The following is a 14,712-nucleotide window of genomic DNA, read 5'->3' on the forward strand; positions in this document are numbered from 1 at the left end:
AGCAACTTATTTTCTGTAAAACTGACGCGTTATTTATATGTTATCAAAAACATACCATTGATGAAACATTTTGATTGTCTGGGTTTTTTTTAAATGCAAATGGTCGTAGCATCCTATTTTTATTTAGACGAACCAGTCTATTTTTAACCCCACTTGATTGATCCGTGCCAAATGCTTGTGTTGTAAAAGTAAAATCAATAGCTCATCAGCCGTTTAAACCTACTTTTTCAATCATTCCGTAGTACACCCCTCCTGTCCTATCGTCAGCAAACTATAAATTATCAACGGTGAGAAAAATCACCTGTTTTTGTCCCCGTCCTTTATCTAAGCCTCTATCGACGGCTGCCGGAAAATATTCCGATGCCACCACACAGCAGTTCAGTTCCGTTCTAAACGCCCGCGATAGTACTTACAAGTCCTCACCCGATCCTGGCGGCTGAACCGACTGATTGTGCGGCTGTATATCATGTCGATAAGTGATAGCAAAGCATCTTCCAACACTACGGATAGTGGCGGCAGTCAAACCGGGACTAGTGAAGAATGTATTCAACCAAGCGAGCCGAATCGTATTCTATCCATGTACAAAGATGCAACCATCCTGATAACGGGTGGAACTGGTTTTCTCGGAAAAATTCTCTTGGAGAAAGTGTTGCGCTGTCTGGAAGTGAAGAAAGTCTTTCTGCTGATTCGCCGGAAGGACGACATGAGTGCTCAGGAGCGGCTAGTCAAGCTGATGCAGGATTCGGTATGTGGAGCGACGGTATCGTGTCTTGTTGATGATTGGAAAACATTTACAAAATTGTTAAGCTGATTGTGTTGTGCACGTTTCGATAGTGCAATACCTTATGACACTGGCGGGGGATTTTTCAGCCGTGGACAAACAATGATGAAAGCAATTTATGGGGAGTTGAACGTGCACATGTTGAAAATTTTTAATTGTGTGCACTGCACTATCTAACAGATAGGCACAACGGAGAGACAATGCTTGTCATAGTTTTATGCATGATGAAGTCTTGCCATTCTGGCTTCCATATCAAATGTATCCTGTGTAAAAGAAAGTAAACGTCCTGCAATTCAAGCGCCTAAGCTGTAACGTTTTTTTACAGGAAAATTGTTTCAAGCTTTTAGTGGAATGTTTGACAGATGCGTATTTTGACCTCAACAGTAAGGCCGTTTTCAGTGTCTCGTACTCACACGTATATTCCAAAGGAACAATCAGGTGGTGGAATCTGTTATGCTCAAATCGAGTTTCAAACATAGTTATTATTTTCCACTCTGGGTGGACAATATCCGAAAATTAGGCGAAAATCATTGATTGAACTGAAAAGTATTCGACAAAAATTAAACTTTTAACACATGGAGGGTGCTAAGAAAATTTTCCAATGGAAATGGAAGACAACGTATTGTAAATTTCACACTCTACTCATAAGTGGCTGAACTTGACCAGCCGGTCGTAGAGCTTATATAATATTAGATGCTGACTGACGCCCTATGATGCTGACTGACGTGAATCTATAGGAGCAAAGTGGTGCTCGAATACTTTTTTTATTTTTCAACGCTGCAAGGATCAGGCGATCCTTGTGATAGAACCACAGAGTAGAGTTTTTTTTCACTCATGTAGCGTGTAGCAGGAATATGAAACTTTTTAAACTGTCTTAAGCTTTGTGAGAATCGACAAGCTATCTGAGCAGATGTGGGATACTTTTATTGGCTTTGTAGTACAAAATAGGGTATCTCATTTTATTGTCACTGGCAATCGTTACGCTTTCAGGAAATACCTTTTCATCACTTGGTAAAAACGTCTTTGCTTTCAGCAAATGAGCAAATTCATGTTTAAATTAAATATGAATAGATTCCCATCTTGTATTCTTTTATTTCAACTCAGATCATATTTCAATAACCCTTACAAACGTACAAACTATTTTTAGAAGAGATTGAAAATATTTCGAGGATATATATTTCCATTAAAACTTGTACTTAAAATAGGTGCTAACTGATTTCTGGCATATTTTTTCTTCGAAGTACTAAGACTGTGATTATTTTGGAAATTATTATATATAAAATGTTGAGACTTGGGAAAAATGTGCCATTTTAGAAGAACTGTCCCGTTTCCATCTCATTGAACATTTTTATTTTATTTATTACCAGGCTAAGGCCGGAGTGACCCATGCAGTACATAATAATCTTCTCCATTCAGCTCGGTCCATCCTCCACCTGATCGATCCACCTTGCTCGTTGTGCACCCCGCCTTGTTGTTCACGTCGGATCGTTGTCGAGAATCATTTTCACCGGGTTACTATCCGACATTCTGGCTACGTGCCCGGCCCAAAACAGTCTTCCTATTTTCGCGGTGTGAACGATGGATGGTTCTCCCAGCAGCTCATGCAATTCGTAGTTCATTCGCCTCCTCCACGTACCGTCCGCCATCTGCACCCCACCATAGATGGTACGCAGCACTTTCCTTTCGAAAACTCCCAGTGAGCGTTGGTCCTCCACGAGCATCGTCTAGGCCTCATGTCCGTAGAGGACTATTGGTCTCATTTCATTTATTTTCATTTATTTTGTTTACATCTAAACAGATAACACTGAATCAACAATTTGACGCCACAATACACGGTTCGAGGCCGCATCTCTCCATCCTCGAATGCGCCCCATGCTCGCCAAGTCGTTTTGTACCTAGTCTGCCCACCTTGCTCGCTGTGCTCCACGCCGTCTCGTACCTGCCGGATCGGAAGCGAACACCATCTTTGCAGCGTTGCTATCCGGCATTCTTGCAACATGTCCTTCTGGATACTGGGTTCGCCGTAGAGTTGGGCGAGCTCATGGTTCATTCTTCGCCGCCACACACCATCTTCTTGCACACCGCCAAAGATGGTCCTAAGCACCCGTCTCTCGAATACTCCGATTGCTTGCAAGTCCTCCTCGAGCATTGTCCATGTTTCATGTCCGTAGAGGACAACCGGTCTTATAAGCGTCTTGTACATGACACATTTGGTGCGGTGGCGAATCTTTTTCGACCGCAGTTTCTTCTGGAGCCCGTAGCAGGCCCGACTTACACAGATGATGCGCCTTCGTATTTCACGACTAACGTTGTTGTCAGCCGTTAGCAAGGATCCGAGGTAGACGAATTCCTCGACCATCACGAAGGTATTCCCGTCTATCGTAACACTGCTTCCCAGGCGGGCCCTATTGCGCTCGTTTCCGTCCACGAGCATGTACTTTGTCTTCGATGTATTCACCATCAGCCCAACTTTTGTTGCTTCACATTTAAGGCTGGTGTACAGTTCTGCCACCTTTGCAAATGTTCGGCCGACAATGTCCATGTCATCCGCGAAACAAATAAATTGACTGGATCTGTTGAAAATCGTACCACGGCTGTTACACCCGGCTCTCCGCATGACACCTTCTAGCGCAGCGGTTCTCAACCTTTTTATTTAGAGGTACCCCTTCAAACTTATTCTTTCATTGAGGTACCCCCTATTTTTTCGCTATAAATGAAAATAAGCATAACTCATAAGATACATTTAAAACGGATCTGAAATTTAACGAAATTTATGGCTCTCCAAAAAATTGTCTGAAATTTTCGTTATTCCGTGGAACTGTTTAATTTCAATTTATATATCAAGCTTCCTACAAGACTTTAAGGACATTTGAAGGCTTCTGAGCATCTTGAAAGGAGGTTTCCAAGCCTCCTCATAGTAGGGTTACCAATCCTCCTGATAGGAAACATCCGAATCTCTTGAAAAAAGGTTTACAAGCCTCTTGAAAGGAGCCTTCCGAGCCTCTTGAAAGGAGGCTTCCGAGCCTCTTGAAAGGTGCACTACTAAAAATCCACACATATTTATTGGCAAAAATCCATAGATTTAACTTATGATGTATACCAGCGCACACATAACCATTCTCCACGCGAACTACTAATAAAATATATATCCAAATAAACTTTATGTGTGGTCTCGAATCAGCAATTGTTTAATTTATGTGTGGTTCTATATCGATTATATTAGGGTGAAGATATTGCAAAAATTTATAACGGCGACACATATATCTTATATAGATATTTTTGGTAGTGTGGCTTCCGAGCTTCTTCAAAGGAGGCTTCCGAGCCTCTTGAAAGGAGGCTTCCGAGCCTCTTGAAAGGAGGCTTCCGAGCCTCTTGAAAGGAGGCTTCCGAGCCTCTTGAAAGGAGGCTTCCGAGCCTCTTGAAAGGAGGCTTCGAGGCCTCTTGAAAGGAGGCTTCGAGGCCTCTTGAAAGGAGGCTTCCAGGCCTCTTGAAAGGAGGCTTCCGAGCCTCTTGAAAGGAGGCTGAGCCTCTTGAAAGGAGGTTTCAGGCCTCTTGAAGGAGGCTTGAGCCTCTTGAAGGAGGCTTCTGAGCCTCTTGAAGGAGGCTTCCAGGCCTCTTGAAGGAGGCTTGAGGCCTCTTGAAAGGAGGCTTCGAGCCTCTTGAAGGAGGCTTGAGCCTCTTGAAAGGAGGCTTCTGAGCCTCTTGAAGGAGGCTTCCGGGCCTCTTGAAAGGAGGCTGAGCCTCTTGAAGGAGGCTTCCAGGGCCTCTTGAAAGGAGGCTTCTGAGCCTCTTGAAAGGAGGCTTCTGAGGCCTCTTGAAAGGAGGCTCCCGAGCCTCTTGAAAGGAGGCTTCCGAGCCTCTTGAAAGGAGGCTTCCGAGCCTCTTGAAAGGAGGCTTCCGAGCCTCTTGAAAGGAGGCTTCCGAGCCTCTTGAAAGGTGCACTACTAAAAATCCACACATATTTATTGGCAAAAATCCATAGATTTAACTTATGATGTATACCAGCGCACACATAACCATTCTCCACGCGAACTACTAATAAAATATATATCCAAATAAACTTTATGTGTGGTCTCGAATCAGCAATTGTTTAATTTATGTGTGGTTCTATATCGATTATATTAGGGTGAAGATATTGCAAAAATTTATAACGGCGACACATATATCTTATATAGATATTTTTGGTAGTGTGGCTTCCGAGCTTCTTCAAAGGAGGCTTCCGAGCCTCTTGAAAGGAGGCTTCGAGGCCTCTTGAAGGAGGCTTCGAGGCCTCTTGAAAGGAGGCTTCCGAGCCTCTTGAAAGGGAGGCTTCTGAGCCTCTTGAAAGGAGGCTTGAGCCTCTTGAAAGGGAGGCTTCTGAGCCTCTTGAAAGGAGGCTTCCAGGCCTCTTGAAAGGAGGCTTCCGAGCCTCTTGAAAGGAGGCTTCCTGAGGCCTCTTGAAAGGAGGCTTCCGAGGCCTCTTGAAAGGAGGCTTGAGGCCTCTTGAAGGGAGGCTTCCAGGCCTCTTGAAAGGAGGCTGAGGCCTCTTGAAGAGGCCAGGCCTCTTGAAGGAGGCTTCCGAGGCCTCTTGAAGGAGGCTGAGGCCTCTTGAAGGGGGCCTCTTGAAGGAGGCTTCCGAGCCTCTTGAAAGGAGGCTGAGGCCTCTTGAAAGGAGGCTTCTGAGGCCTCTTGAAAGGGAGGCTTCCTGAGGCCTCTTGAAGGAGGCTTCTGAGCCTCTTGAAAGGAGGCTTCGAGGCCTCTTGAAGGAGGCTTGAGGCCTCTTGAAGGAGGCCGAGCCTCTTGGAGCCTCTTGAAAGGAGGCTTCCGAGCCTCTTGAAAGGAGACTTCCAGGCCTCTTGAAAGGAGGCTTCCGAGCCTCTTGAAGGAGGCTTCCGAGCCTCTTGAAGGAGGCCTGAGCCTCTTGAAAGGAGGCTGTGAGCCTCTTGAAAGGAGGCTTCCGAGCCTCTTGAAAGGAGGGCTTTGAGGCCTCTTGAAAGGAGGCTTCTGAGCCTCTTGAAAGGAGGCCTGAGCCTCTTGAAAGGAGGCTTCCTGAGCCTCTTGAAGGAGGCTTCGAGGCCTCTTGAAGGAGGCTTCCGGGCCTCTTGAAGGAGGCTGAGCCTCTTGAAGGAGGCTTCCAGAGCCTCTTGAAAGGAGGCTTCTGAGCCTCTTGAAAGGAGGCTTCCGAGCCTCTTGAAAGGAGGCTTCCAGGCCTCTTGAAGGAGGCTTCCGGGCCTCTTGAAGGAGGCTTCCGGGCCTCTTGAAGGAGGCCGGCCTCTTGAAGGAGGCTTCTGAGCCTCTTGAAGGAGGCCTGAGGCCTCTTGAAAGGAGGCTTCCGAGCCTCTTGAAAGGAGGCTTCCGAGCCTCTTGAAAGGAGGCTTCCGAGCCTCTTGAAAGGAGGCTTCCGAGCCTCTTGAAAGGAGGCTTCCGAGCCTCTTGGGAGAAAGTTATCGAGCCTCTTGAAATGAGGTGTCTGAGCCTTTAGAAAGATGTTTCCGAAAAAGAGGTTAAAGGTGGAAGAAGGTTTCCGAGCCTCTTAAAACGAGACCTACGAGCTTTTTAAATGGAGACTTCCGAGCCTCTTTAAAGGAGACTGCCAAGTTTATTGCAACAAATCAACAGAGCTTTCCGGAAAAGCCTTCATGTCTCTAAAATGAAGGCTTCCGAACCTTTTGATTATAGATTTTAGTTCAGAATAATATTTTTCAAAATTTTGCCTCCATTAGTAAGTCTCCAATGTAATCTACCATTGAAGATTTAAAAAAAAAATTCACACCACGTTTTGTCCTAATGATCTTTTGACCCACAGAAGTTTATACACTGTACTGTTAGGGATGGACAGGATTCAAAAGTCTTTGAATTACCGATCGCTATGCATATTATGTACAATACAAAGTATAAGAATAAAAAAATATCAAAACTTTACGAATGAGCTTTTATTGGAATTTAAATACATCCGCCATTATGCATTTTTTTTGAGGTACCCCCTGGGGCCAGCAAAGGTACACCCAGGGGTACATGTACCCCAGGTTGAGAACCGCTGTTCTAGCGCAATGTTGAACAACAGGCACGAAAGTCCATCACCTTGTTTTAGTCCCCGGCGCGATTCGAACGAACTGGAGTGTTCGCCCGAAATCTTCACACAGTTTTGCACACCATCCACCGTTGCATTGATCAGTCTGGTAAGCTTCCCAGGGAAGTTGTTCTCGTCCATAATTTTCCATAGCTCTACGCGGTCTATAGTGCTACTGTCGTATGCCGCCTTGAAATCAATGAACAGATGGTGCGTTGGAACCTGGTATTCACGGCATTTTTGAAGGATTTGCCGTACAGTAGAGAACTGGTTCGTTGTGGAGCGGCCGTCATACGGCTTGATAACTTCCCACGAACTCATTCACTATTGGTGACAGACGTCGGAAGATGATCTGGGATATCACTTTGTAGGCGGCATTAAGGATGGTGATTTCTCTATAGTTCTCACACTCCAGCTTGTCGCCTTTCTTGTAGATGGGGCATATAGCCCCTTCCTTCCACTCCTCCGGTAGCTGTTCAGTAGGACAGTTCAAAATTCAAAAATGTTCGAAATTTCCAACTCCCATATGTCTATTAGCATTATTTTGATAATATAAATTTTAAGTTTTTCCCATACAAATTCCATATAAACATAAATTGACTTCGCGCCAATTTCCAGTTTCATTTAGTTTTTTGTTATCAACAATTTTTGAAAATTTCAATTCCTTCCAAACTAAGTAAAAATGTCAGAACCAACAGATGCTGTTCAATGTACATGCTTTCGAGTGTCAATAATTCACGACCATTAGGAAAGGAAAATTAGTTCAATACTCATTGGTACAAGAGACCGAGGAATCCTCTGCATCTCCGTGAGCGCCACGGGAAAGTGACTGTGGATTAGATGAGAAGTTAATCTGTAGGATGTCGTTTTGGTAAGCAACTTAATTTTTTTGTACAAGTTTTGTACAAGCATATCGGTGATTCGCGCGATCGTTCTGCGTCCAAACGCGCACTTTCCAGTTAATTCACTTACCCGCACAAGCAGAACTAAGCATTTCGATTACCGCGCGATCGTTCTGCATCCGATAGAAAACACAAGAAAACCCTCATTTAAAACACGTTTATTCGCGCACTAATTGATTTACTTTCCGACCGTATAACACAAAATTAATCACCCGAATCTCGCCAAAATTCTGCGTCCGATACGAAAAACGATTGAATGCGCACTGATTTACTTACTCTCTAACCATACAAACCGAACCTAATCCTCGGATCTCGCGAAAGTTCTGCTTCCAATATGAAACATGATCGATCACGCAATGATTGATTTACTTTCCGATCGCACAAAACAGAAATAATCACCGGATCTCGCGAAAGTAACGAAACACGTTTGATCGCGCACCAACAATAATACACTGAACGTAAATTTCAGTTTTCTTACCCCTGCACAATTTAGTCTCTCGCGTAGCCGGCAAAACTGCCCTGCAGGAAGACTTTTCGTCATTATATTGTAGGGTGCTGTCAATACGATACACCGCGCGGCTGTTGTAACGTTTCCAAAAGCGCTTTCTCCCCATAAGAATCGAGTATACTGAAGAAAGTGCGGTGCGTCGTTTCCCAAAGGGAGCGCCGCGTGTAATTTTGGCAAATGCGTTAATATCGGCTTCCTGATGTTCCGTAAATACGTACACCCGATTCTGTCTTTACACGGATTTTTTTTACACGGCCGTGTAAAAAAAATCACATACAAAATTTTTGCAAAGTTGCTCCATTTTGCATGATTCGTCGAGAAAACTTTTTTTTTACACGGAACGCATTCCCCGTGTAAAAAAAGAATCGGGTGTACGTACACTGCACGGAAACATCTCTTTCTCTTTCGTTCCGCATAAATTTTGACGTTTACTGGCCTTGTTGTTTTCTAATTTCTTTGCAGCAAGAAAGAGACAAAGTAGTCCGTGCAGTGCCCTATAGGGCACTGCACGGAAACATCTCTTTCTCTTTCGTTCCTCATAAATTTTGACATTTACTGGCCTTGTTGTTTTCTAATTTCTTTGTAGCGAAAAAGAGACAAAGCAGTCCGTGCAGTGCCCTATAGGGCGCTGCACGAACGAATCTCTTTCTCTTTTGTTCTTCAGGAAATTTGACGTTTACTGGCCTTGTTGTTTTCAAATTTCTTTGCAGCGAGAAAGAGACAAAGCAGTCCGTGCAGTGCCCTATTCGCCCCTGCTGAACCCTCAGTGTATGCAATATTATTAATACCTCTAAAAACCTCAGTTGGCCATTTCATAACTTGGAGGGGAAGTTTTTATTTTATTCATCGATCCGCCACCTTAATTCTCCATACCCTATATGTTGCTCATATCTGCCGTCGTTAATGGCTGCTTTAACTGTGTTCCTGTAGTCCTCAAGAGTGCCCCCTCCGAGCTAATCCTTCTTCCGGTAGAGGAAGAGTAGAAGAGTAAGAAAAATAAATTAGAAATAAAACATCTCCCTTATCATTTCCCATTGCGAAAAGTGAGATGCTCGCATGGTCTGACACCAAGCTCTATGAATTTCAGGGGGACCGTAGTGCATAGTTTTGCATCGTTAACCTTCGGACGATGGTCGGCCGCCCGTTACATGTGGAACAGATTCTGCTGTGAGTATCAAGTCTTTGGTGGACAGACGCTCGATCATATTTTCACCTCGAGAGAGGAACAACCCCCTCCCCCTTCCTTCCCTGTAAGCATTTAAACAAAGTTCCCGCTGGAGATGACTACAAGATTTACCTTCAAGTTGCTCTTACAACTAAGAAAAAGAAATGATATGCTGGATAAGAAGCTCAGGAATCACGTAATGGTGTCGATTTTATTCCTTCAGATATGTACACAAAGGGGGCAGCAGGGACCATGTTCAAGGGCTTGACGACCCCTCCCCAGCTGTCTGCGAGTCAGGGAGAACTGCCTAGGGCATGGTGGGATTTAGCAGTGGGCTCGGCTAAAATCCCTCCCAAAAAACCACAAGTGCCCGTAAGCAGACTTTATCAAAGCGACTGTGTGCCGCTTCAAAAACACAAGCCCAGGGAGTGCTATTGGCACATCAGGGTTGATACCAGTAAGACCCTGATTATGGCATACTGGTTGCGTGTTATTAGACTTGTATTTGGATATTGAAATATTGTGAACGCGAGGGCTGGTAGTCTGGTTAATCTATTCTCTTAGTAAGGCCGGGTGACACCGACCTGAAACGGCGAATGGGCTAATGGCCAGGCTGTCTTCCGTCCCCTAAAACCCTGGCGGGTCTTGTAGCACGCGGTACCTAAAACCCTGGCGGGTCTTGTAGCACGCGGTGGCTCAGCTGGAAGCTGAGTGGGAGTAGGCTCAGATACTCCTTCCTGACTAGCGCTGATCAGGCTCTGAACACGAAAGTGTCAACCCTCGCATGGCCTCCCTGCATGCCGTAAGGTATGTATAGATAACCATGGGATCGTGAAGGCGACTACACCAACAGGATTCGACAGCAGCCGCAAGGGGGACCCAATTACAATGATTAACCTAACAAAACCCAAAACTACGAAGGAGGGAGGTGAGGCGAATGGCGACAAGGAGAACCCTTTCGCCAGGCGCAGTGGCCTTGATCGGTCACCCCAAAGGTCGCCGGGGGGAGGCGATGGCGGAGCCCGTGGTGGGTCAGACGAGGTGCCGGTGGACGTCAAGATGGACGGCCCCACTCTGACCAAAGTCATTAACTCGGTGATGACTAACCACGGGGAGGATGGAGTCCAGACGATGGAAGTGATTACGGACGTATCACGGTGTCTTTTGTAGAACAACTTCAACTAAAAAAATCGGCATTCCTGAAATTTTGCTACATGACAGAGGGGAGTCATACCATTCATTTGCGACCTGGATGTAAATAATCCGTCGGGGGGTCTAGTGCAACTTTTTTTTTTTGAAGTTATATCATATATTTTTGCATTTAAGTTAACTTACATCTGAGAACTAATTACAAAATGAAATGAGTCTGGAATATTTTTTGTGACGTGATTTATGAATGGTCGTCCATAAACCACGAGGTCCTTTGGTGAGGCGTATAGGGCGAAAGGGGGATAGGATGAGGGGGAGCAGGAGAGAGGAGTCTCGCTGAAGATCTTAGTCCGTACAAAGATATGGAAACAAAAAAACTCGGAGGAAAAGTGAGCGGTATCGTATATCACAAAAATGTATCCACGTGATTTATGGATGACCATTGGCGTCCAAACTCGTGCTTAAATCACATGGCTGCACCGAGATGCCTGATCTGTCCTCCGGGGGCAGACCATAGGCATCTCATCGGTGCTCAGGTCTGTCCGGCCTCTAGAAGGGTCCAGACATGCAAGTAACACAGCTAAACTTGAACCACTGCGAGGCGGCCCAGCTGCTGCTACAACAGTAGGTTATCGAGTGTAAAGCTGATGTTGCCTTGCTGTCCGACCCATACCGCATCCCTGCCAGGAACGGCAGCTGGATTGCGGACAAGTCCGGTATGGTGGGAATCTGGACTTGTGGGCGATACCCCATCCAGAAGATAATATCTTCTCCCGACGATGAGGGTTTCGTCATAGCAAAGGTAAACGGTGTTTACTTTTGTAGCTGCTACTGTCCTCCTAGATGGAGTATAGAGCAGTACACTAGGGTAGTTGATATTCTTGCGGCGAAACTAACTGGCCTTAAACCAATAGTTGTAGCAGGTGACTTCAATGCGTGGGCAGTGGACTGGGGCTCCCGGCTTGCTAACGCTAGAGGTTATATCCTGCTAGAGTCACTAGCGGTATTGAACGTAGTTCTGCTGAACGAAGGTCAAGTGCCAACGTTTAGAGGACCGAGCGCAGGATGAACTGAAGAACCAGGGTGGATGGTCCACGAGGGTCATACTTCTAGCGACCATAAGGAAGTACGTTTTATGGTCGAGTATACCCGGAAAACTACGACGAGAAGAGGTGGTGCAATTGATTCCGGATGGCTTACCTCACAGTTCAATCAAGAGCTGTTGGAAGAGGCGCTGCGCTGGGAGAGTAGGAATACAGGACTGAACGGTAACGAACTGACAGAGGTACTTACACGTGCCTGTGACGTGGCGATGCCAAGGAAGACCCAACCCCCAGGAAATCGACAACCAGTGTACTGGTGGTATGACACGATTGCAGATCTTCGTAGAACCTGTCTTAGAGCTAAAAGGAGGTTGCGACGTGCTAGAATAGACGCTGAGCGACTCGATAGACGTGGGGTATTCCAGACAGCTGTGCAGGATGGCGAATGACACCCCGTGGGGAGATGCATACAGGATAGTGATGTCTAGGACCAATAGCACACCTCCTGAAAGATCCCCAGAGATGTTAGCCGGTATAGTAGAGGGATTGTTTCCGAAACATGAACCATCGGACTGGCCCGCTACCCCGTACGAGTCAGTTGACGTGGTACCGCTAGTGACTAACGAAGAGCTTATCGTAGCCGCAAGAAAACTTAAGCTCAATAAGGCGCCAGGCCCGGATGGTATTCCAAACCTGACCCTTAAACACGCCATTCTTGCCAATCCAGATATGTTCAGGAGCTGCCTCCAGAGATGCATGGATGAAGGAAACTTCCCAGATCGATGGAAACGGCAGAAATTGGTGCTATTACCGAAGCCTGGCAAACAGCCGGGGGATCCTTCGACCTACAGATCAATTTGCCTACTCGACACAGCTGGGAAGCTGCTAGAGAGGGTCATTCTGAATAGATTGTCGGCTTATACAGAGTGTGCTGGTGGCTTATCCAGCAACTAGTATGGCTTCCGTAAGGGCCGTTCTACCATCGAAGCAATTCGAGCGGTAACGGATACGGCCAAGATAGCGAGAGGTTTAAACAAAAGAGGTACTGCGCGTTGATTACACTTGAAGCGAGCCGAGTCCTCTCTGGAGTGGCCTCAGCCATCTCCAGCTCCTAGGGAATGTGATATTGTCGGTGGAGAGAAGAACAAGCTCTACCTTAACTCTAATTTATTAATTCTAATTACGTGCTATATATATACATTGTCAGGTAACTATCGAGAGGTAAATATTCATAATTATTTACCCGTCGATGAGCTGCCTGTTTTTATCATCCTAACCTACCTCGACGGGTAGTAGGTAAAGGACAATGTAGTGGTAGATCACCACATTACTCATCCCCTATGAGAAAATAAATGATTTACTATTTAAATCATTTATTTTTTCGGATTAGCTGCTTCTTCTTCAGCAGGATGTGTCGGTGTGCAAATAATTATGCAACAATGGTGTTTTGGCAATCCTGCGCTATGAAGGTACCTCTCGAGGACCGGCAGTGATCAAAGGATTGCAATAACGCCCTCATCTCGAGAAGGATCATTACATCCTGCCAAGAATACCTACCTTTACAAACTGCTGTCAATTCGATGCGTGGACCTGGGTGCAACTTTTACCACATCTTCTATCGTATCGGCACTGCCGATTTCCGACTTCTTCGAACCTCAGTTCCGTTTCCTGTTCCGTTTATGCTCCTCTGATGTCCAACGCATCGCACCGCTGCCACCAATGAAGCGAACCGAGTCCTCTCTGGAGTGGCCTCAGCCATCTCCAGCTCCTAGGGAATGTGATATTGTCGGTGGAAAGAAGAACAAGCTCTACCTTAACTCTAATTTTATTATCTATTTACATACAATACAATATATATACATGATCAGGTAACTATCGAGAGGTAAATATTCATAATTATTTACCTATCGATGAGCTGCCTGGTTTTCATTGTCCTGATCTACCTTCACGGGTAGATGCTTTGAGACAATGTAGTGGTAGATCACCACATTACTCATCCCCAAAGGGAAAAAAAAGATTTCTATCATTTTTTTTAAGACAACTTCTTCTTCAGCAGGATGTGTCGGTGTGCAAATAATTATGCAACAATGGTGTTTTGGCAATCCTGCGCTATGAAGGTACCTCTCGAGGACCGGCAGTGATCAAGGATTGTAATAACGCCTTCATCTCGAGAAGGATCATTACATCCTGCCAAGAATACCTACCTTTACAAACTGCTGTCAATTCGATCCGTGGACCTGGGTGTAACTTTTACCACATCTTCTATCGTATCGGCACTGCCGACTTCCGACTTCTTCGAACCTCAGTTCCGTTTCCTGTTCCGTTTATGCTCCTCTGATGTCCAACGCATCGCACCGCTGCCACCAATGAAGTGAAGCCGTCGTCCTCTGGGTATGTGATATCTGGGAGAGTTACCAAACGCCTTTGGTTCTACCTTAACTCTAATTTATTAATTCTAATTACGTGCTATATATATACATTGTCAGGTAACTATCGAGAGGTAAATATTCATAATTATTTACCCGTCGATGAGCTGCCTGTTTTTATCATCCTAACCTACCTCGACGGGTAGTTGGTAAAGGACAATGTAGTGGTAGATCACCACACACTTGATGTAAAAAACGCGTTTAACAATGCTAGCTGGGCAGCAATTGCTGACTCCCTACACCGATTGAGAGTTCCGGATTACTTGTGCAGGATACTGAAAAGTTATTTTCAGAACAGGGTGCTGTTATACGACACTGATGCTGGTCAAAAGTCGATCGTAGTGTCTGCAGGTGTTCCACAGGGATTGAACCTTGTACCGGTTCTGTGGAATATTATGTACGACGGAGTATTACGCTTAAGTCTCCCGGCCGGTGTGGAGATAGAAGGCTTCGCGGATGACGTAATGCTAGAAGTAACAAGTGACACTCTCGACGAAGTCAGACTGAAGGCTTCATACGCGATTGGCAGAGTGGAGGAATGGCTCAACTCGAGACGGTTGTCCCTTGCACACCACAAGACGGAAGTCGTGGTAGTGCATAACCGCCATGGGTTGCAGCACGCGAGGATAAGAGTAGGGACCTGCACAGTTAACTCCGTGAGGTCTCTCAAGCATCTGGGCGTGATGATC

At 45.6% G+C, this 14,712-nt stretch overlaps 1 protein-coding gene across 1 annotated transcript in view; it reads left to right on the forward strand.

The window, feature by feature from the left end:
* The first annotated feature begins 303 nt into the window (after positions 1 to 303).
* Positions 304 to 14,712, forward strand: part of LOC134220834 (fatty acyl-CoA reductase wat-like) — a 32,330-nt gene continuing 17,921 nt past the window's right edge. The window contains exon 1 of the mRNA XM_062699954.1: positions 304 to 745. Within this exon, the coding sequence (XP_062555938.1) occupies positions 467 to 745 (279 nt within the window). The 5' untranslated portion in view covers positions 304 to 466. The remainder of the gene's footprint in view (positions 746 to 14,712) is intronic.

Source organism: Armigeres subalbatus, chromosome 3 (assembly GCF_024139115.2).
Source record: "Armigeres subalbatus isolate Guangzhou_Male chromosome 3, GZ_Asu_2, whole genome shotgun sequence".
Classification (NCBI taxonomy): Eukaryota; Metazoa; Arthropoda; class Insecta; order Diptera; family Culicidae; genus Armigeres; species Armigeres subalbatus.